This window comes from Lithobates pipiens, unplaced genomic scaffold (genome assembly GCF_037356315.1).
Source record: "Lithobates pipiens isolate NorthernLeopardFrog02 unplaced genomic scaffold, aLitPip1_a1.2 Scaffold_1, whole genome shotgun sequence".
Classification (NCBI taxonomy): Eukaryota; Metazoa; Chordata; class Amphibia; order Anura; family Ranidae; genus Lithobates; species Lithobates pipiens.
The window spans coordinates 231350912-231373309 of record NW_027507685.1 but is presented as its reverse complement, the minus strand read 5'-3'; the positions used below and the strand labels follow the sequence as shown (position 1 = coordinate 231373309).

The 22398-nt window shown below is 45.8% G+C and overlaps 1 protein-coding gene across 1 annotated transcript in view; it reads right to left on the bottom strand.

Moving 5' to 3' along the window:
- TAP1 (transporter 1, ATP binding cassette subfamily B member) overlaps positions 1-22398 on the bottom strand; it is a 44447-nt gene that overhangs the window by 4955 nt on the left and 17094 nt on the right. Inside the window, exons 4-11 of the mRNA XM_077484605.1 lie at positions 18076-18206; positions 14407-14612; positions 11871-12068; positions 8583-8711; positions 4993-5181; positions 4060-4233; positions 2692-2851; positions 2469-2605 (exon numbers count right to left, since the gene is read on the bottom strand). Of these exons, the coding sequence (XP_077340731.1) occupies positions 2469-2605; positions 2692-2851; positions 4060-4233; positions 4993-5181; positions 8583-8711; positions 11871-12068; positions 14407-14612; positions 18076-18206 (1324 nt within the window). The remainder of the gene's footprint in view (positions 1-2468; positions 2606-2691; positions 2852-4059; positions 4234-4992; positions 5182-8582; positions 8712-11870; positions 12069-14406; positions 14613-18075; positions 18207-22398) is intronic.

Genomic DNA, 22398 nt, shown 5'->3' with positions numbered 1-22398 from the left:
CTTCGGAAAATCTCCGAAGGTGAGCGGCGCCTGCGCCGTGAGTGGAGGTGATAGACCCACCATCCAAGTGGACATAGGGTTGTGAATATTAGAGGGCCGCTCGCCGCGCTTTGGGCTCGGCCTCGCTGCGCTCGGCTCTTTTATATTCCTACTCTATGTCCACTTGGATAGTGGAGATAGAACCTGGACTCATGGCGCCGTTCATCCTCGGCAATTTTCGGAATCTGTGTTGCTGTGTACTGCGCATGCGCAGTACACAGCGGACACTATCGGATGGGGGACCTTATATGATAGGACACCAGCACAGAGAGGCATCTGGCGGAGGACAGCACGCACGGACACAGCGGGGGGACATCGCAGGATCCTGGGGACAAGGTAAGTACATCACACCAGGATCCTGCAATGCGATCCCAAGTGTGGCTCAGGGTTTACCACTAATGGTACTGAAATTTAACCCCCCGAGCCACACTCATGAAAACTGCCAGGGAGGTTAATATATAAAGTGCACCTGTTGTGATATTACAGCCATGCTGCCACTGTGAAGAAGTGGGAAAAACTGCTGCAGGTCTAAAGTTATTCTTATGGCGTGTACACACAATCGGAAATGTCACCAGCAAAAAGACAGATGAGAGCGTTTGGTCAGAAAATGCGACCGTGTGTATGCTCCATCGCACTTTTGCTGGCGGCATGTTACCTTCATGCATAGAATGAAGTAACAAACCTTCAGGCCTTACAACTACTATAACCGCTTCCGGATCGCTCACCATACATACACTGTGGCATTGCAGCTCGGCTGCGTGAAACAAAATACCCGTACGTAGTTTCTTCTTCCTGGGTTTGGTACGCACGAGCTACCGGAAACCCGCTCCTGCTGTGATTGGACAGAGCGGGACCCAACCAGCAGGTCCGGCAGCGGCGATGGCCGCCGGGATCAACCGATCGTTCGCTGGAGAGGCTGAACATGTTAACAAGGCATTACATTGGAAGAACAGAAGAATGAGACGGCGGCAGCGACGAACAAGAAGACCGGGCCAACGCTAGTAAAAGAGCTGGAAGAAGATAGCAGAGGAGCCTGGCAGAAGAACCGAAGAGCAGGAGAAGAGGCCGGAAAGCGCGGAGAAAGCCGGGCTCCTCTGCTAAAAGAGCGGGAAAAGATCAGAAGATAGTGGAGGAGCCCGACGAGAAGACCCCCGAAGACGGAAGAAGACCCCCGGAGCTGCCTAATAAACTACTTTAAAAACCTGTGTTGTGTGTTTTTTTATTACCACTTTTTCCTCCCAGGTGAATGGGTAGGGGTACAATGTACCCCATACTAATTCACATAGGGTGGGGGGCCGGGATCTGGGGGCCCCCTTATTAAAGGGGGCTCCTGGATACCGATAAGCCTACCACCCGCAGAACCCGACAACCAACGGCCAGGGTTGTCGGGAAGAGGCCCTTGTCCTCATCAACATGGGGACAAGGTGCTTTGGGGTGGGGGCCGCAGGGCCCCCCTTCTTCAAAGCACCCACCCCCCTATGTTGAGGGCATGGGGCCTGGTACGGTTCAGGAGGGGGGGGCACTCGCTCGTCCCCACCCCCTTTCCTGACAGGCCGGGCCGCATGCTCGGATAAAGGTCTGGTATGGACTTTGGGGGACCCCCACGCCGTTTTTCAGCGTAGGGGTTACCCTTATAACCCATACCAGGTGACGGGGCTCGCAAGGTGTCAATCTCGCCGATGGAGGTGGGGAGATTGACTTCCTTCTCTAGTCCCGTTGTACCTGAAGTCACGTTCAAAATGAACAGACTTTAATCTGTGTGTGGGCAAGTCCGTTCATTTGGAAAGTCTGATGGACTAGCACACAGATGAGTGGATTGTCCACCGGAAAGCCGAGTCCGGCGGACAATTTTGAGTCAAGTCTTTTTTCAAAGTCTACCGGACTTTTGGGAAGAAAAAGTCCGCCGGAGCCCACACATGGTCAAATCGTCGGCCGGATAGTCCAAGCGTGTGTACGCGGCATTAGTGTCCGATTTGTCTGCCATTACTAGTAAAAATAAAATGCCATAAAAACCATCAATATACGCTAACTGGGATTTTTTTTCACCAAAAATATGTAGCAGTATACATATAGGCCTACATTGAGGAAGAAATTTAATTTTTTTTACATAATTTTATTGGATATGTTTCATAGCAGAAAGTAAAAAATATTGTTCTTCTTTTCAAATTTGTCGCTCTTTTTTTGTTTATAGCGCAAAAAAGAAAAACTGCATCTAATTCTTCCTTTCTTTCTCCCTTAACCTGGAAGAATGAAAAGTAGGGTATCTACTGGTTCCTATGAGCAACAACTGTTCTTCTCTTAGAAAATGTAGACGTTTTTATGCATTATATCCACCAATCCTTTTATTTTAATGTTTCTTTTTTCTTTAGGATTTAACCAACCCATAAGCATGACAATATTCTAAAAAATAATCAGTTGCACTTTCTCACCTTCAGTTCAGTCTTTGAGTCGAGGGAGCTGGTGGCATCATCAAGGATGAGGATCTTGGGGTTCCTCAGCAGAGCTCTAGCCAGGACTATTCTCTGTCTCTGCCCTCCTGAAAGAAGTCCTCCTTTCTCCCCAGCTCCTTTATCAGATAACATACACAAATTATATTGCAGCGGTCTATATAATTTCCCAATAAGAAAGATTTTGTATATTAGGATTACCAACCTGTATCGTAGCCATCCTCTTTTTCTGAGATGAAGTCATCAGCACTGGCGGCTTCAGCCACTTTCTTTACTGAGTCGAAAGGGACCTCCTGCAACCCGTAAGATATATTGTCCTTCAAGGACCTTGCTGTAAGGACGGGTTCTTGGCTTACCACTGAAACCTACAATTAAAGAAATAAATCATGACTGACGGATTGTTTCCATGATAAACATTCTTCTGTCGCATCTACTAAATATTTAATATGTAACCAGACCAGAGAGCTGAGAACCTCCAGACCCTTCTCCTACAGGGAGTAAACTATTGAAAACTACCATCGGAAATACATACAACATGTGGTAAGGCTCGGTTCACACAGGGGCGACTTGTCCAGGCGACTTAGCCGCCTGACAAGTCGCAATCAGTTCTGTACTATGGAACCGTTCTAATAGGAGCGACTCAAGTCGCTCCGACTTAGAAAAAAGGTTCCTGTACTATTTTTGGGGAGACTTCAGGCGACTTGCATTGACTTCTATACAGAAGTCATTTTGCAAGTCGCCGCTGAAGTCGTGTGCAGGTCGCGTCTGTGAGTCGCGCTGCAAGTCGTGCCGCCCCTGTGTGAACCGAGCCTAAGAGATCCAAGTCACTTAAAAAAAAAAAGAAACAATGTTATGTAGCACACTATGATAATGTAATTGTTCTGTACCAAAGATGACACCACTTGGCCTGGAGCCCAAGTATGCCCTGGTGACAAATAATTAAAATATTGACTATTGGTAAATATTTATATTCTGAATAAACCTGACAACCTCTGCTAAGCTCATCGTGGTTCTTTTTTAATTTTTTTTTTTTGTTCTGTGCGCTTATGGAAGACAGTGCCACCTTAATAGCATCATGGACCCCTGCCAAAGTACTACACTGGTACCCCTACCAGGGAGATGGTGACCTGTGGTGCGTGTAGCACACCATGGCAAACAGTGGGTGTGGCTAAATTATGCTAAAAATTTGGCATGGTTTTTTAGTCTTATTGGACATTTTTGTCTGATTTTTCTTTTTTTTTTACCATTTTTTTTCAAATAATGTTTAACTTTTTTCACAATGCTGTGGGGGGGTCTAATCGGACCCCTGAAATCTCACTTTTGAGACACAGATAGTTCCCAAGTTCCTTTCTGAAGCCTCAGCTGCACTGCAGATGAATGAACAGCAGACAGATCCTCCTGTGCATTCATAAACCGAAGCATCACAAACACAGTTTACTATTCATCAGTTACGAATGAACTTTGTGTGAATTCCGTCATAAGACAAGTGGTCTTTGCTGAATTCCAAAACACTAGCAATGCCCTAAGAGGCAGTGACCATTCCTATCTAATAATATAAAAACAGCACACAAACCTTTTTGCAGTAATACATGTTGTCATATTCAAACAAAGGTTCCCCATCCAGTAGGATCTCCCCATTCTGTGGTTCATAAAACCTGAGCAACAACTGGACCACTGTGGATTTGCCGGCATCACAAGGGCCCACCAGTGCCGTCACTTGACCTGGACGTAGCTCAAAGGAGACATCCTGGGGATTTAGAAGGTAGACATTATTACAATTACATCCATGTGTAGTCTTCTCAGCATAAAAAGATTCTCATAACGCAATTGTAGGGGTAAGTGGAAGGAAGAGGGCAGAAGGCGCGTGATCTAACGCATGAATCAAAATAGTATAGTTTATTCATAAACAAGGTAGATGAGTACAAAGAAATTACTACGAATTCATAAAAACTGGGTTACAAGATATTCATTAATAATTAAAAAATTAAAAATTAATACCTGTATTTATTTGCGTATAATACACAATTTTTCACGCTGAAAATCAGGTGCAAATAGTGTGTGCCCATTATACGCTAATACTGCAATTTGGGCTGCCTCGGAGGGGACAGGGAGGGGGGCGGGACGAGCGCCGTCAGATTACATACAGCAAGAATCTCCTGTTTACTCAGCAGCCTTTATAATAGGAAGTCCCATCTCCTGGGCCGGCATTGGACCAGTGTTCTGTCTATCATAGAAGCCGTTCCAGGAGGCGGGACTTTGTATTAACAAGGCCGCCGAGTAAACAGGAGATTCTCACTTTATGTAATATGACAGCACTCGTCCGCCCCCCTCCCTGTCCCCTACGAGGCAGCAGTAATCTGAGGTGAGGCTGCATATGGGCATTGATCAGGCTGCATTTTACCGCAGTCATCTGCATGGGTAACTACACTCAGCACACATTGGTCTGTGTACTATTGTCCTTTTTGTGTTTTGAAGGAACTGGAGATGGCAGACTTTGTGACGGTACCTGAAGAGCTGGTTGATCTGGTCGCTTAGGGTAAGAGAAGGTGACGTTTCTAAACTGGACGTGGCCGTTAAGGTTTTGTGGCCGAAGGTTTCCTACAGTTGTCATCTGTGGAGTTCTGTCCATGTATTCAAAGACTTTTTCTGAGGATCCAACTGCTTTTCGGACATCGGGGTACATTCTTAGCAGGACCTGAGCAAGATGCAAAGAAGACTTTTAGGACTTCCTCGTATTTTTCATTTTTTTTCTTTTGTAGAACCAAATATTATCTGGTTTTCAAGGGCATTTATAGTCTTTTATTATTTTTTTTTTATATACTATATGCATGTAAAAGGGATCACCTTGATGTAGATAATCTTATACATACAGTATAATAACCAAACAATATAAATCAATAATAAATTATATATATATATATATATATATATATATATATATATATATATATATATATATATATATATATTATCTCTCTCTCTATTATATATGTGTGTGTGTGTGTGTGTGTGTGTGTGTGTGTGTGTGTGTGTGAGTGAGTGAGTGAGTGAGAGAGAGAGAGAGAGAGAGAGAGAGAGAGAGAGAGAGAGAGAGAGAGAGAGAGAGAGATATTTACTGTTTATTTTTATCAATTTACAAAATCAAAATAAGCGAACATAAGTATAACCTAAACAAATCAACATTATGACAACCCTTTGGCCTCAAACCAGCAACAATTCCTACAATTGCACATTTTGTAGGATTAAAGTCAGGCGTGTGATTAACCACTACAATACAGGGCACTTTCGCCCCTTCCTTCCCAGCCCAATTTTCAGCTTTCAGCGCTCTAGCACTTTCAATGACAATTGCACGGTCATGCTACACTGTACCCAAATGAAATTTTTATCATTTTGTTCGCACAAATAGAGCTTTATTTTGGTGGTATTTATTCACGACTCAGTTTTTTATTTTTTGCGATATAAGCGCAAAAATGCAGAAATTTGGAAAAAAAAAAATATTTTCTTTTTTCGATTTTAAAAGAAATCCAATAAAATCTAATTTTGGCATAAATTTAAACCAAAATGTATTCTGCTACATGTTTTTGGTAAAAAAATTCCGTTAAGTGTATAATAATTGGTTTGTGTGATCACGGACATATGTACTCAAATGATCATGTACATATGTGTGCAGGTGATCACGTACATATGTGTGCAGATAATCATTGGAACATGTGATTTTCGTGGGACATATGTGAGGGACATGTTTTTATTATTAGGGACATGTGTTTTTATTATTTGGGGACATGTATGTTTTGGGGACATGTATGTTTTGGGGACATATGTGGGGACTATGTTTATACTGTGTGGTGTGTGTTGTGTATTACACTAGACTGGTGATCAGTGAGTAAAAAGCTGTAAAACAGCTCATACTCACTGATCATCAGCCGGCTGCAGCGATCTGCTCTCCTCTCCTCAGCGATGACTTCTGTGTGAGGAGAGGAGCCTAGCAACCGGCTGTTTATTTACATCACATGACGGCCGTGATTGGACACGGCCGTCATGTGATCAGGAGGGCCAATCAGAGAGCCCTCCTGCCGATCTGAGATGCGCCGTGTCCGGGTGACACGGGCACATCGGGATCGCGCCGCTGCGTGGGCACGCACCTTCTGATGGACGTTCCTGAACGTCCTATCAGAAGTAGACGGCTCCCACCCGGCTGTATATCTGCATTGGCCGGGTGGGAAGTGGTTAAGAAATGATATCAAGCAGGTGCTAATGATCATCAATTTCATATGTGGGTTAAAAGTAACACAGTCATTAAAGAGGAGGTCCAGCCTCCTTCAGAAAAAAATAAAAATCAGCAACTAGAAATACTGTAGCTGCTGACTTCTAATATAAGGACACTTACCTGTCCAGGGATGTCAGCACCCCAACTGATTTTTTCCGGCGGCTCTCGGGTGCTGCCGCCGCCATTGCTTCCTACATGGGCAAAGCACGCTTTCTGAATGGCCCAGCGGTGGGGGAAGGAGGGGGGCCAAACTTCCAGGTGATCTCGCTGCAGGTACCTGCTCCCCCCCCCCCCACAAAAGCGCCAAATGTGGCACTGGAAAGGGGGGGGAGGCAGATAAGCGGATCTTCCATTTTTAGGTGGAGCCTTTCTTTAACTGAAACAGAAACAGCTGTGTAGAAGACTTAAAACTGGGTGAGGAACAGCCAAACTCTGCTACTAAGGTGAGGTTGTGGAAGACTGCTTCATGTCACAGGTCATACACCATGGCAAGGCTGAGCACAGCAACAAGACACAAGGTAGACATATTGCATCAGCAAGTTCTCTCCCAGGCAAAGATTTCAAAGCAGACTGAGGTTTCAAGATGTGCTGTTCAAGCTCTTTTGAAGAAGCACATAGAATTGGGCAAACTGGAGGACCACAGATGCAGTGGTCGGCCAAGTAAACCAGCAGATGAAAGACACATCATTCTTACTTCCCTTCCACATCATAAGATGTCCAGGACTACCATTAGCACAGAACTGCCAAAAACCCGTGGGACCCAGGTACAGGTCTTCATGGAAGAATTGCGACCAAAAGGACATAACTCTGATGTGGAAACAAGGCTAAGAGACTCAACTAACTGGAGAGCAGCAAAAATGGAAGCAGACAGTGGTGGCCTGCACAGGCTCCGCCCACCAATCTATGTGTCCGGCCCCCTAATCTACATTAAGGACACTGAAAGCATTGATTCCAATGTTTTTTTTTTGTTTTTGTTTTTAGAAGCACGTGATTAGAGTCAGAGGCTCTACTAGGCTTCAAAAAAGGGTGGGCTCCGGGCCCAGAGCAATGCATCCCGAGCCCACCCAGTTATGTGACAATAGCAAATTAACATTCGCTATTGTCTTCCTGATTCTCCTCCCAGCCAATCAGGAAGTGGGTCATCATCTGATTGGAAGAGAAGTGATCCTACTGACCGCTGAGGAGGAGCAGGGAGGAGACGCAGGGGAAGCCGCCACGAAGCCCAGGAGGCGGAGACGCAGGTGAAGCCGCCGCCTGGAGGAAGCGCTGCTCGAGACCTAGATGGGGTAAGTGCGGGGACCGACCAGGGGGTGGGTGCCTGTGACCCGACTGACCGACTGGGGGGGGACTGTTTGCCACCCCCCCACCACAAAATATACCACCAGTCGCCACTGAAAGCCGCTGATCTGGACTGATGAGTCAAAATGTGAAATATTTGGCTGTAGCAGGAGGCAGTTTGTGCGCAAAGGGCTGAAGAGCATACAATCATGAGTGTCTGCAGGCAACTGTGAAGCATGGTGGAGGTTCCTTGCAAGTTTGGGGCTGCATTTCTGCAAATGGGGCTGGAGATTTGGTCAGGATCAATGGTGTCCTCAATGCTGAGAAATGCTGTTTTGAAGGCAAAGAGCGATCACAACAAATATTGATTTGATTTGGATTTCTCTTCTGTTCATTTACTTTCCATTTTGTTAATTGAGAAAAAGAAAAATTATCAACAAACACTTGTATTCCTGAAAGTATTCTTCACTTACAGCATTTTCTACACCTGCCTAAAAATGTTTGCACAGTGGTGTATGTATATTTGTTCTTTGAATGATTCAAGTTCTTACCTCTACGGCTGATGTAAACTGCAGCTCATACATCACAAAAGACACCAGTTCTCCTCCGCTGACCTCTCCCTTCGTCACTAACTTTCCACCAAAATACAGAATGCCCACCTTCAGAGCCAAACCTGAAAACTTCAAGGAGAAAAGAAAATCACAAATTTTTACGGTACATGCTGACAGCGGGAGGGGAAAACAAAATAACCAATTACCGATCTTCTGTTTGCATCACGTGATCTGCCATTGGCTGACAGCTGATCACATGGTAAGGACTCTGTGATCACAGAGCGGTGATTGGTAATCACAGAGCCCGGCGGGGTGCGAGCAGGCAGCTCATGCACGGGAGGACGTCATATGACGGTCTCCAGCCAATTAAGGCCCGCGCTGTAGCCGTCATTCGGCTATAACTCGGGCGGGAGGAGGTTAAGAGCCCAAATAAATATTTGCTCATTCCAGAAGCCAGGCATGGGCAGCACAGTGGTGTAGTGGTTAGCACTTTCACCTAGCAGCAATAGGGTTTCTGGTTCAAATCCCGACCACAACACCATCTACCTGGAGTTTGCATGCTCTCCCTGTGCCTGTGTGGGTTTCCTTTGGGTACTCCGGTTTCCTTCCACGCTCCAAAGACATGCTGGTAGGTTAATTAGACCTTGTCCAAAAAAATTGGCCATAATATGCGTATGTCAATGTTGTAAGTGTGTCGGGACCCTACAGGTTAAAGGACCACATAAAAAAAGCTGCAGATGGACACCAGTGGAAAGAAAGCACCTTGAGGCGATTCAGTTTGCATAGGTAGCGCTATACAAGTCACTCATTCAGTGTAAGCAAACCTACTAAAAGGCTCCTTTCAGGATGGGTTCACACTTATGTGCTGCAGGAACTAGATGCAATTTGGACAGGAATCACATGCAATTCTGCAGCAGTGTGATTTGAGCCATTCATTCTGTATCACTCAAATTGCACAGCATCTACACCAAAATCACATCAGCAAATCAATTTTGGAGTGTCGTTAGCTTAACATATAGAAAATAGAAGCATAAAAACCTCAAATGCTAGAACCGTGGAACATGGCATAAAAAGTTTAATTGAGTCATTGGAGAAAAAAACAGTGCCAGTGCAGCTGACCAAAAAATGTGGGAATGTGGCATACAAGAAGGCTATGAGTGGGCAGCGCTCAATGGGTTAAGTCAGTGGCATAACTAGAGCCTTCAGGGCCCTGATGCAAGAAACCATGAAGGGCCCCCCTGAACCCCAGCCAGGGCCCTTCCCTCCGAGTCCGGCGGTGGAACTCCAGGACATGGTCACAGGTATGACCTTTGTGAGCCCTGTAGTTCCACCACTGGTATCAGTATTTTTTTTTTTATTCGTTTTTTTTTTATTTTTAGGTGCCCCATTGGGGGACTGTCCCTAGGCAGGATGGGGTCCCCGTCCCCAGAAGAGATGAGGTCCTTTTCTCCAGGGCAGATGAAGTTACTGCCCCCAGGTGAGAAGGGGTCCCTGTCCCCAGGGGAGGTGGGTGTCCCAAAGAGGAGAGAGACAGCCGCTGCTCTCGTGCATATCGCTGAGTTGGACTGGGCTCAGGTGCGAAAAAGGAAGGGGGAAGGGGCTGGGGGGATGCTGCAGCACAGAAGATTTTTTTACCTTAAAGCGGAGTTCCACCCAAAAAATGGAACTTAGGTGATGGTGATCCCCTGACATGCCACATTTGGCATGTCATTTTTTTTGGGGGGGGTGGCAGGTATCCAGTTTTTACAGGCACACAGCTCCCACTTCCTCCCGGGCTGGAAGGAAGTTCACCTCTTCCCCCCTCCCTCCCTGCAATCTTCTGGAACATATCACAGGTCCCAGAAGACTGCCCGACCATTCACAGCGCGCAGAGCGGCTCGCCCGGCTACGAAGCCACAGTTGGGCTCCCACAGTTAGAATGTCAGCGCCTCAGAGAGGAGAGGAATAGGAGCGAGGCTTTGTGAGCCTGCATCACTGGACCGTGGGACAGGTGAGTGTCTGATTATTAAAAGTCAGCAGCTACACTTTTTGTAGCTGCTGACTTTAAATGGGTAGAACTCTGCCTTGATGCATAGAATGCATTAAAGGAGTTGTAAAGGTAGAAGTTTTTTTTTTTATCTTAATACATTCTTTGTATTACGATAAAAAGCCTTCTGTGTGCAGCAGCCCCCTCCCCCCCCAATACTTACCTGAGCCCCCTCTCTGTTCAGCGATGTCCACAAGTCCCTAGGCCATCTGGAACTCTCCCTCCTGATTGGCTGAGACACAGCAGTGACGCCATTTGCTCCCGCGGCTGTTAATCAAAGTGAGTTAGCCAATCAGGAGAGATAGAGGGTGGGGCAGAATAGCAGCTCCGTGTCTGAATGGACACACAGAGCTCCAGCTCAGCTCAGGTGCCCCCATAGCAAGCTGCTTGTTGTGGGGGCACTCAACAGGAGTGAGGGGCCAGGAGCACCAAAGAGGGTCCCGAGAAGAGGAGGATCTGGGCTGCTCTGTGCAAAACCACAAAAGAAAGGAAAGTATAACATGTTTGTTATTTAAAAGAAAACTAGACTTTACAATCACTTTAAGGTAAAAAACCTTTAGGTTTAGGGCCACTACGTTTACAAAACGCATGGAATTAAGTTAAAGCAGAACTTTACCCATAACAGCAAAAATAATGTTTTTAGCAAAGAACGTACATTCCACATTAATAATTATGCTACCAATATTAATGAGTGTTGCAAATTTCCTCCAGCATTGCTCCTGTTTCTTCTTTCCTGAGGCTGCCATTTTGCTGAAGCCCAGAGCCCCTGAACAGCAGTAAATCATAAAGCAGAACAAAACCAATCGATTTATTGGTTTCAAAAAACAGTTACAATCCTGGAATGCTGGGATTGCTAACCGTCATATTGCTTGTGTCCTCAACCAAACTATCAAACCATCAAATAGCCGGTGTCATAACTGATCACAAGTGTAGCACCATGGCAGTTGCAGATCAAACAGAAGCGGCTTTTTTGGCTGTAAAGGATAGGAGGGTTTAATTCCACTTTGAGGCTGTCAGCAGATCGGCCTCTACAAACTTGGCAGTGCCTAAAAATGGAGAGCAACTGAGCATGTGCAGAGCAGGATGGGACAGTGCATTGCTGGATTTTAAACAGTACAGGCACTTATTTGTAATGTTTTACATAGCTACACCTGCTAAAGGGGCCAACCTGATGTGATCTAGCAGGACTTTTCTGACTCATTTTCTGACTAAAGTTCCACTTTAAAATAGAACACCCCAGAGAAAGTTCATGCTGTACTCACACTGTTGGCCATCGTACTGAAAGCATACGCCAGGGACTCCTTCTTATTCAGCTGGTAGGTATCCTGGAGCCTTGCCTCATACCGCAGACATTCGCCCTCCTCGTTGGCAAAGCTGCGCACCGTTTTCATGTTGGAGAATGTCTCCAGAGCCACCTGATTGACTTTCGAGAGGGATTCCTGGACCCGCCTGGCCAGATTCTGAAGGATAGAACAATGGATACAAAAAAATTTCAGTTCATTCTTAAAGTCTACAAGTGACAGCAACACGGATTGTTTTTTTGCTCCAGTTGTCTCAGTTGTCAGTTGTCCGTACCTCCTGCCACTGTGACATCACGAGTCTCCGGAATGCATTCTCTAAAACATGGGCCCACAATAACCAAATGGGTCTACAGATAGCAACTTGGTCTGTAAGCAGTAGTGATGGGCTCGGGCGTGTTCGCACAGCCACGTGCAGAGCCCCGATCTCTGCAGCAGCACATCGGGAAAATGTCTCACTGCCTGTGATTAGCGCAGCGCCGTGCCGACTTCCTGGCAGGCTCTGCATGTGGCTGTGCGAACACGCCCGAGCCCATCACTAGTAAGCAGTAGTAAATACACCTTACAGCAGTGGTCATCAACCCTGTCCTCAGGGCCCACTAACAGGCCAGGTTTGCGGGATAACTGAAATACATCACAGGTGATATCATTTGCTGCTCAGTGATTGCCGTATTCTAGCCTGCATCTCCCCCAAGGTAATACATAAAACCTGGCCTGTTAGTGGGCCCTGAGGACAGGGTTGATGGCGACTGCCTTACAGGATAAAGAACGTCTAAATCCAAACTACAAGCTAGTTTATTACATAAGTTGACATATGTAAAGGTCTATATAGGGAAACTTAAAAGTTGCCTTTAACCACTTCAATACTGGGCACTTTTACTCCCTCCCTGCCCAGGCCAATTTTCAGCTTTCAGCGCCGTGACACTTTGAATGACAATTGCGCGGTCATACAATACTGTACCGAAATGAAATTAGAATTTTTTTTTTTTTTTTTTTTAGACAGATAGAGCTTTCTTTTGGTGGTTTAATCACCACTAGGTTTTTTTATTTTTTGCTAAAAAAACAAACAAAAAAAACCCCAGAATTTAGAAAAAAACATATTTTTTTACTTAGTTTCTGTTTGAAAATGTTGCAAATAAGTAATTCTTCTCTTTCACTGATGGGCTCTGATGGCTGCACTAATGGGGTGGCACTGATGAGGAGGCACTAAGACCCCATTCACACCTAAGCGTAGAATATTTTTGCGCCTTCTTCAGGTGTTTTGTCGCGCGTATTTCCATGCAGCGTTATCCGAAGTTTTGTGAGCTTTGGCGTTTTTTTTATTAGCCAATAGGAAAAATGATCATCTGTTTCATCATTTGTTGCTATGTTGTCACCTGTTTTCTGGGTGAATATGCTCCAAAAGCGCCCAAATCTGCCCGATTAGAGCAACAAAAAGGGTCCAGAACTTGTTTGAGCTTCAGGCAACTTGAAATGGAGATGTGAACAATCTCCATAGAGAATAATGGATTTTTTCCCCCTCAAGCACTTTGTAGCTTCAGGCTTCAAGCTACAAAACGCTCAGTTGTGAATGGGGCCTAATATGCCACACTGATGGGCACTGATAGGCAGCACTGATGGACACTGATTGGCGGCACTGATGGGCACTGAAGGGCAGAGCTGATTGGCATCACTGATTGACATCACTGCTGGGCACTGTTGGGGCTGCACTAATAATCAATGCCCTGATTATCTGTACAGTGTCCCCTGAGAAGAAATGCAGCTGATCGGCTCCCCTTTTTACACGCTGTCAATGTAAGGAGAGGAAAGCAAAAAAAAAAGAAAAGAAAATAAGCTACAGGCACAAAAACATTCCTTTAGGTAAATTCCTTTAAAAGCCACAAAGGATATAAATCCACTCTGTGTGCACCAAATGCCTTTGCACAACCAGTTAACACCTTGTAAAGGTAGCATCACTGTGCAGAAATGAGAGCTGTGGGAGGGGCCTAGCAGCTCCACCCACTACAGAATGTCTGTGGAACTCTACAGGAGGGGGCGGAGACAAGACCAGTCACCTTGCACAAGGAGAGAGAGCAGCAGTGAGTGGTCTTTATTACAGCAAGCTCCTACACAGAGCTGTAGGAAATAAACAACGTGCCCCAAGATTCAATTATGAATATACTGTGGGTGTAGATTTACTAAAACTGGAGCACTCAGAATCCTGTGCAGCTGTGCATGGTAATCATGGCAACCGTACAGGGTTAGGAGACATTCCTTTTACCTACAGGTAAGCCTTATTATAGGCTTACCTGTAGATAAAAATTGCAAGCGGGCTATACAACCGCTTTAAGATCACAAAGGGGGTAGAATCGCTATCTCGATTCTTTAACGATTAATCGTGCAGCTCTACTGCATCTGTATGGGAAGAATTGCACGCATGTTTTTAAGAGTTATGAGCCGCTTACTCGCTGAATAAATTATTTTCTTCTAAGATTTGAATCCCTTGAAAACTGAGACTTACCTGGTAAAAGGATCCTGATAGCTGTGGCACGAGTGTGATGACGAATAGGCACAGTACAGTGAAGAGCGTGAGCTTCATAGACAAGCTGAGCATGTAAGTTACCAGGAAGATGAGTCTCATCAGGTACCACATCAGTAGGCTCAGGTCTGAACTGAGCGATTCACTCATCGCGGTAATGTCAGAAGTGACGCGTGATGTGATGTCACCTGCCAGGGAAAGAGTCGGTCAAACAAAAAAAGAAAAATTCCCAGCTCAACTTGCCAGCCTGCAACAAACCAAAGGATCCTGTTTAACAGTTCACGTTAAAAACAGAGGTTTAGTCTGCACACATTTGTAAATACATGCGTCGTCTGCAGAGGCCGCGACAAGGCACCCCATTATTATCTACCATCCTAACCCTATAAATTACGAGAACCGCCATAGGAGAAGCACTATATTAGATAGACAGAGGGCAGGTGAGCCTGGAGGGAAACTTTAAAGGCACAGGGGGCGCACTGGATAATATGCTAAAGCCCTGTTTTTAACGTAAACTGTTACACAAGAAAATTTGGTTTGTTGCAAACCATTTGAACTGTTGGTTACTTGGGGGGACACACTGGACACGTTTGCAGCCAATGTGTTATCTGCTGGGTGTCCAGTGTGCCCCTGTGCCTTTAACCACTTTCAGACCGGACCATTTTGCTGGCTTAAGACCAGATCACTTTTTGCGATTTGGCACTGCGTCGCTTTAACTGACAATTGCGCGGTCGTGCGACGTGGCTCCCAAACAAAATTTACATCCTTTTTTTTTCACAAATAGAGCTTTCTTTTGGTGGTATTTGATCACCCCTGCGGTTTTTATTTTTGCGCTATAAACAAAAATAACTTTTTGTTATAAATATCCCCCAAAAATATATATACAGTATATAAAAAAAATTTTTCCTCAGTTTAGGCCGATACGTATTCTTCTACATATTTTTGAAAAAATAAAATCGCAATAAGCGATTATTGATTGGTTTGCGCAAAAGTTACAAAATTACAAAATAGGGGATAGTTTTATGGCATTTTTATTAATATATTTTTTACTAGTATTGGCGGTGATCAGTGATTTTTATTGTGACTGCGACATTATGGTGGACATATCAGACATTTTTGACACATTTTTGGGACCATTGTCATTTATACAGCAATCAATGCTATAAATTTTTACTGTGTAAATGACACTGGCAATGAAGGGGTTAACCAGGGGGTGGCAGTGTAGGGGTTAAGTGTTCCTAGGGGCGTGTTACTAACTGTGGGGGGCTGGGTTTTGTGTTAGTGAACACTGATCTCTGCTCCAATCACATGGAGCAGAGATCAGTGTCACTTGTTGCTAGGCAGAACGGGGACATGCTGTTTACAACAGCATCTCCCCGTTCAGCCGCCCCGTGAGACGATCACGGGTATCCCCGCGGCGATCGAGTCCACGGGGATACCTGCGACCGGACCTGCGACCGTACGCCAATATGCCTGCCCGTGCCATTCTGCCGACGTACATCGGCGTGCGCCGGTCGGGAACTGGTTAATCACTTGCATATACTGCGGCCGGTCGGCTCTGATGCGCGAAACTACGTACCTGTATGTCATTTCCTGCAATAGCCAGCGGGGGCGTGCGCTCGCACGCTGATTGGCCAGAGGGGGAGCCAATCAGCGGGTCCAGCGGACATGATGTCCGCCACCCACCCACGTTCTCTCCCCAGAGAGACAGATCGGCGGTCTGCCGATGTAAACAAGGCAGATCGCCATTCTGACAGGGATAAACAGAGTGATCTTGTGTTCCTGCTAACAATAGTTTGTAGATGCGATAACTTTTGCTCAAACCAATCAATATACGCCTACTGGGATTTTTTTACCAAAAATATGTAGCAGAACACATATTAGACTGATGAAGACATTTGATTTTTTACATTTTTTTGTTGAATATTTATTATAGCAGAAATAAAAAAATATTGTTTTGGTTTTTTTAAATTGTCGGTCTTTTTTTGTTTCTAGCGCAAAAAATAAAAACCGCAGAGGTGATCAAATACCACCAAAAGTAAACCCTATTTGTGAGAAAAAAAGGACATCAATTTTATTTTGGTACAGTGTCACACAACCACGCAATTGTCAGTTAAATGAACGCAGTGCCGTATAGCAAAAAATGGGCTGGTCATGAAGGGGGTAAAACCTCCTGGGGCTGAAGTGGTTAAAGGCACAGGGGCGGACTGGATAATATGCTAAAGCCCTGTTTTTAACGCAAACTGTTGCACAGGACAATTTTCTTTGTGGTAAACCATTTGTTAGTACTCTTGGTTATTTGGTGAGAGGGCGCACTGGACACATTTGCTGCCATTGTGCTTTATGCCAGTGTTTCTCATCTCCAGTCCTCAAGGCGCCCCAACAGGTCATGTTTTCAGGATTTCCCTCAGATGGAACTGCTGTGGTAATTACTAAGGCAGTGAAACTGATCAAATCACTTGTTCAAAATAATGGAAAAGCTGAAAACATAACCTGTTGGGGCGCCTTGAGGACTGGAGTTGAGAAACACTGCTTTATGCTGAGTGTCCAATGTGCCCCTGTGCCTATAAGAAAGAGTGGGCTCCCTCCAAGCATCCCTACCCTCAATCTATCCATTATTATATATGTGCTCCTACTATGGAGGCTCTCAAAATTTATAGCGTTAGGACTGTAGATAATACTGCTCTCTAGCTTCATTGTCTCCTCCTCTCAAGCTCGTCTCCAGGACTTCTCCAGAGCCTCTCTCATCCTCTGGAATTCCCTACCCCAATCTGTCCTTCTATCTCCTACTCTGTCCACCTTTAGGTGATCCCTGACAACGCATCTCCTCGGGGAAGCCTATCCTGCCTTCAGCTAATAGCTCAATACTAATAGGTTTCCTTGTTCAGCTTACAGAAATCTAAGCCCCTGTACACACGGTCGGACATTCTGCCAACCAAATCCGTCTGATTTTGTCCGACGGATTGTGCCCGAAACTGTTGCATACACACAGTCAGACCAAGTTGTCGGAAAATCTGATCATTAAGAACGTGATGACGTTATTTAGTTATGATGGGACTACGTTCAGGCTAGTAGCCAATAGCTTTGGTCTAGGAATTTGATCTGAGCATACGTGGCACTTGGTCCGATCTGAATTCTCTACACATGATCGGAGTATGTCCGATCGGACCAGTTGGTTGGAAAATATTTCCAACATGTTGGAAAATTGGGTCCGACGGAATCAGTCCGATGCATACCACACACAGTCGGTTTATCCGACAATGCGGTCTGATAGGACACATTCCGACGGATTCTCCGACCGTGTGTACAAGGGCTAAAGCAATCTAACAGATTGGCCTGGCTTCTTTGACAATAGTTGATAGAGTAAACAACTTTAGGTGAGATGGTAGGACCACCCATGGTTAGAACTTGGTCCAATTTCTCTGAATCGGTTGAAATACCAAAAATGTATGTCCAGCTTCCACTTGGTTCTTGTGTATTGGCATTGAATTTAATTACATTTTTTTAGAATAGCAAAGGAAATCAGGAATACAGGCAAAAAGTACTAAAACAAGGTAACCGACTATAGAGGTGAAAATAAGGATCTGATGATTTTGCAGTTCTAAAAACACGCTCAAAGGCGGACCTATGCATTTTATGTGAGCTCTAGAATACCTGTAGATACGGTATCGAAGAAGGTGACATCCTGCCTCAGGACGGCGCGGAGGACCTTGCCCTGTGTCTGGGTGTGCACCAGGCTCATGGTGATGTTGTAGATACAGTCACAGAAAAACTCGGTCAAGGCACTGCAAGGAAGAAGATGGTATTCAAAAGCATATCCAGTCTATTTACATATCTCCAAATGATGTGAGATGGCAAAAAGAACACCCTGTGGCACAAAGTATGAACTTAAAGGACACCCCCTGCCATGCTCCCAGTTATGTGGGCCATAAAGAATTAAAGCCCAAGTATAGCTAAAACAGAAAAATCAGCACAAAGGGCATACAATATCTCACAAAAGTGAGTACACCCCTCACGTTTTTTTTAAAATAGTTCCTTCTATCTTTTCATGTGACAACACTGAAGAAATTACACTTTGCTACAATGTAAAGTAGTGAGTGTACAGCTTGTGTAACAGTGTAAATTTGCTGTCCGCTCAAAATAACTCAACACACAGCCATTAATGTCTAAACCGCTGGCAACAAAAGTGAGTACACCCCTAAGTGAAAATTTCCAAATTGGGCCCAAAGTGTCAATATTTTGTGTGGTCACCATTATTTTCCAGCACTGCCTTAACCCTCTTGGGCATGGAGTTCACCAGAGCTTCACAGGTTGCCACTGGAGTCCTCTTCCACTCCTCCATGATGACATCACAGAGCTGGTGGATGTTAGAGAACGTGCGCTCCTCCACCTTCCGTTTGAGGATGCCCCACATATGCTCAAGGGAGGTGGTCATGGTCTGATTCAGTATGTCACAGTATATGTTGGCATTCATGGTTCCTTTAATTAATTGTACCTCCCCAAATGCTCTTCACCCCACCATGCTTTCTAGCTCCCCCTCACAGTGCTCTTCAGCTCCCCCAGTGCTCTCTGCCCCCCATGTGCTCCCTGGCTCCTCCCAGTGCTTTCTGCCGCACAATGCTCTCCGGCCCCCTCCATGTGTTCCCTGGCTCCTCTCCCTAGGGCTCTCCACCCCACCGTGCTCCCCAGCCCCGGTGCTCTCCATCCCCATTCTCTTTGCCCCCCCCAGTGCTCTCTCGCTCCCCCAGTGCTCTCTGCTCCCCCCCACACCAGTGCTCTCTCGCTCCCCCAGTGCTCTCCATCTCCATTCTCTTTGCCCCCCCAGTGCTCTCTGCTCCCCCCCCACACCAGTGCTCTCTCGCTCCCCCAGTGCTCTCCAGCTCTCTCCTACTCTCTGCCCCCTGTGCTCTACACCCCCCAGTGTTCTCAGCCCCGCTGCTCTCTACCCCCCCCCCCCCCCCAAGTGCTCTCCACCTCACTTCCATGCTATCTGCCACCCCTGTGCTCTTTCTTGGCCCCCATCACCCCCGCAGCTCTGCAAGGTTCCAGTCTCCTTTCTCCCGCTGGCTGCTGCAGGGGATCTGTCAGGATGGAGAGCGAGGAGGGGACCAGTCTCATGGACTGCTCAGTCTAAAATGCCTGAGCCCCTTTTTTTTGCCCCAGTCCGGGCCTGATGGGGAAGGTGAGCAGCATCGGCAGCAAGGCCCTGGAGGGAGAAGAGTTCTGAAGACCTCCAAGAACTGCAGGACAGGCTGACTGGGGCCCAGAAAACAAAGATGGGCAGAAGGTGCTGGCGGCCAGGAACCACTCTATCAGCAAACAGGTCCCCTGGAAGGAGGAGAACACTGTCCCCACCCAGAAAAAGAATGGACCCTGTATGCTGCTAGCCATTATGAACATCCTGCTGGCTTGGAAGGTACTGGACCAAGCATCACACAAACCTTCCCACAGACAGGTAGTGCTATACAAGTCACTCACTCAGACAGGGACTGCAGACTGGCACATGGGGCACAGGAGGGGCTGCAGACAGGGACAGGGCTAGGGATCTCTCTATCACCCCTCTCTCTTTCTCACCCCCCCCCCTCTGGCATTGGCTGCATATGTCTGATGGGTGAGGAGGGTGCCCTGGAAGTGGTGCTGATCACCCGTGTGCTATATCCATGCATCTTTCTGCAGACATTTTTCTTGCTTGAATTATTTTTCCCATTATTGGCGTGAGTGTTGCCTCATGTCTAAGTTTTGCCTAAGGCCCCACAAAGCCTAGAGCCTCCTCTGCCTCTATGAATGAAATGTAAGGACAGGTAGAGCAAAAGCCCTGGAGAATAAAAGGATTGCTGTTGCAATTGTGTATGTTGCACAATATTTGTGCAGCCGTTTATCAAATGGCGATTTTCAGGAAAAATGTTTATTCAAATGTTTTTTGTTTTTTTTTACACTTTTAAAAACATTTTATTTATTCAACTTTATTGCTATCACAATGGGTGAACACCGCCCCTTAGGCAGTGAGAGGTACTCAAGCAACTCAGATTGATTTTATTCAGCACCAGATGGGACATCCCTGTACCGCTGCCAGAACACAGTGCTGTATACTGTATGTACTGATGCTACATACATTTAAAGCTCGGCTGCGGTTTCAGATTTTAAAAGGAATCTGGAGTGGTTTTGTTCACTGGTTCAGGTGCGATTTAGATGCAAATTTTTACTTGAAATTGCACCTGAACCTGACTGAATAACAAACAGGACTCTTTAAAAATGAACCGCCATTCCATAGGGAATGCTGCTGGTTCACATGTCATGCAAATTAGATGTGGTTCAAAACGCATCCAATTCGCATACAGTTGTGCTCATAAGTTTACATACCCTGGCAGAATTTATGATTTCTTGGCCATTTTTCAGAGAATATGAATGATAACACAAAAATATTTCTTGCACTCATGGTTAGTGTTTGGCTGAAGCCATTTATTATCAATCAGCTGTGTTTACTCATAATGACATCAGAATCCAGAAACGTCAGTGCAGCACTGGATGAAAGATGCAAGGGTCTGTCAGGAGTTCACAAACTCATTTACCTTTTATACACACACACTAATTACAAGCAAACAGATCACAGGTGTGATCTGTTTGCTTGTGATCTGTTTGCTTGTGATCTGTTTGCTTGTGATCTGTTTGCTTGTGATCTGTTTGCTTGTGATCACCTGTGATCTGTTTGCTTGTAATTAGTGTGTGTGTATAAAAGGTCTCTTTCATCCAGTGCTGCACTGACGTTTCTGGATTCTGAGTCATGGGGAAAGCAAAAGAATTGTCAAAGGCTCTGCGGAAAAGGTAGTTGAACTGTATAAAACAGGAAAGGGATATAAAAAGATATCCAAGGAATTGAGAATGACAATCAGCAGTGTTCAAACTCTAATCAAGAAGTGGAAAAGGAGGGGTTCTGTTGAAACCAAACCATGGACAGGTAGACCAACTAAAATTTGCAAAGAAAATGCAAAGAAAAACCCACAAATAACTCCAGGGGAAATACAGGACTCTCTGAAAACATGTGGTGTGGCTGTTTCAAGATGCACAATAAGGAGGCACATTAAGAAAGATGGGCTGCATGGTCGAGTCACCAGAAGCAGTGGTGGTGTGTCCATAGAGGGCGCAGGTAGCGCTGCCCCCTCTCTCCTGCACTGCTCTATCACCAATAGATAGATTCACGCAATGCATGAATCTATCTATCGTCGACCCTGCCGCCCCCTATTCAGGTGTCCAGCCCCTTTTCTGAATTACAGCGGTGGGTGTGTTTTCGGAAGTGCCTGATTGGAGCTGTAGGCTCTAATAGGCATCCTGATTAGAGCTGTGGGCTCTAATAGACTTCCAAATTGGTAAACAGCAGGCGCATTGCTGTGCTTTCGCTGTTTACACAGTGCTGTGTTATAGAAGCAAACATATCGCTTCCCTAACACTGACCTACCTCTCAGCCAATCAGATGCTCGGGTCTTGTTATCCTGTCACCTGATTGGCTGAAGCAACAGGAGCTGTGATTGTACACCTATCAGGCTTCCAATCATAGCAGAGATGACAGAAAGAGGACGGGAGAAGACATGGAGGACTCAGAGCGTGGAGGACAGCGCCGGGACAGGCAAGTGCAGGGCAGGCACAGTGCCAGCATTTGGTAGGGAACAGTAGCTGCAATTGATGGGGCACACTGACGTCAATTGATGGGGCACACTGACGGCAATTGATGGGGCAAACTGGCAGAAAATGATGGGGCACACCTGCTGCAATTGATGGGCACACTGGCAGCAATTGATTGCGCATAGTGATGGCAATTGATGGGCACAGTGTCGGCAATTGATGGGCGCACTGGCAGAAATTGATGGGTACAGTAGCTGTGTCTGATGGCACAGTGGCAGCAATTTATGGGTACAGTGGCTGTGTTTGATGGGTGCAGTGGCTGCACTTGATGGGGTTTTTTTTTCAGTTTGTTTGCGCCCC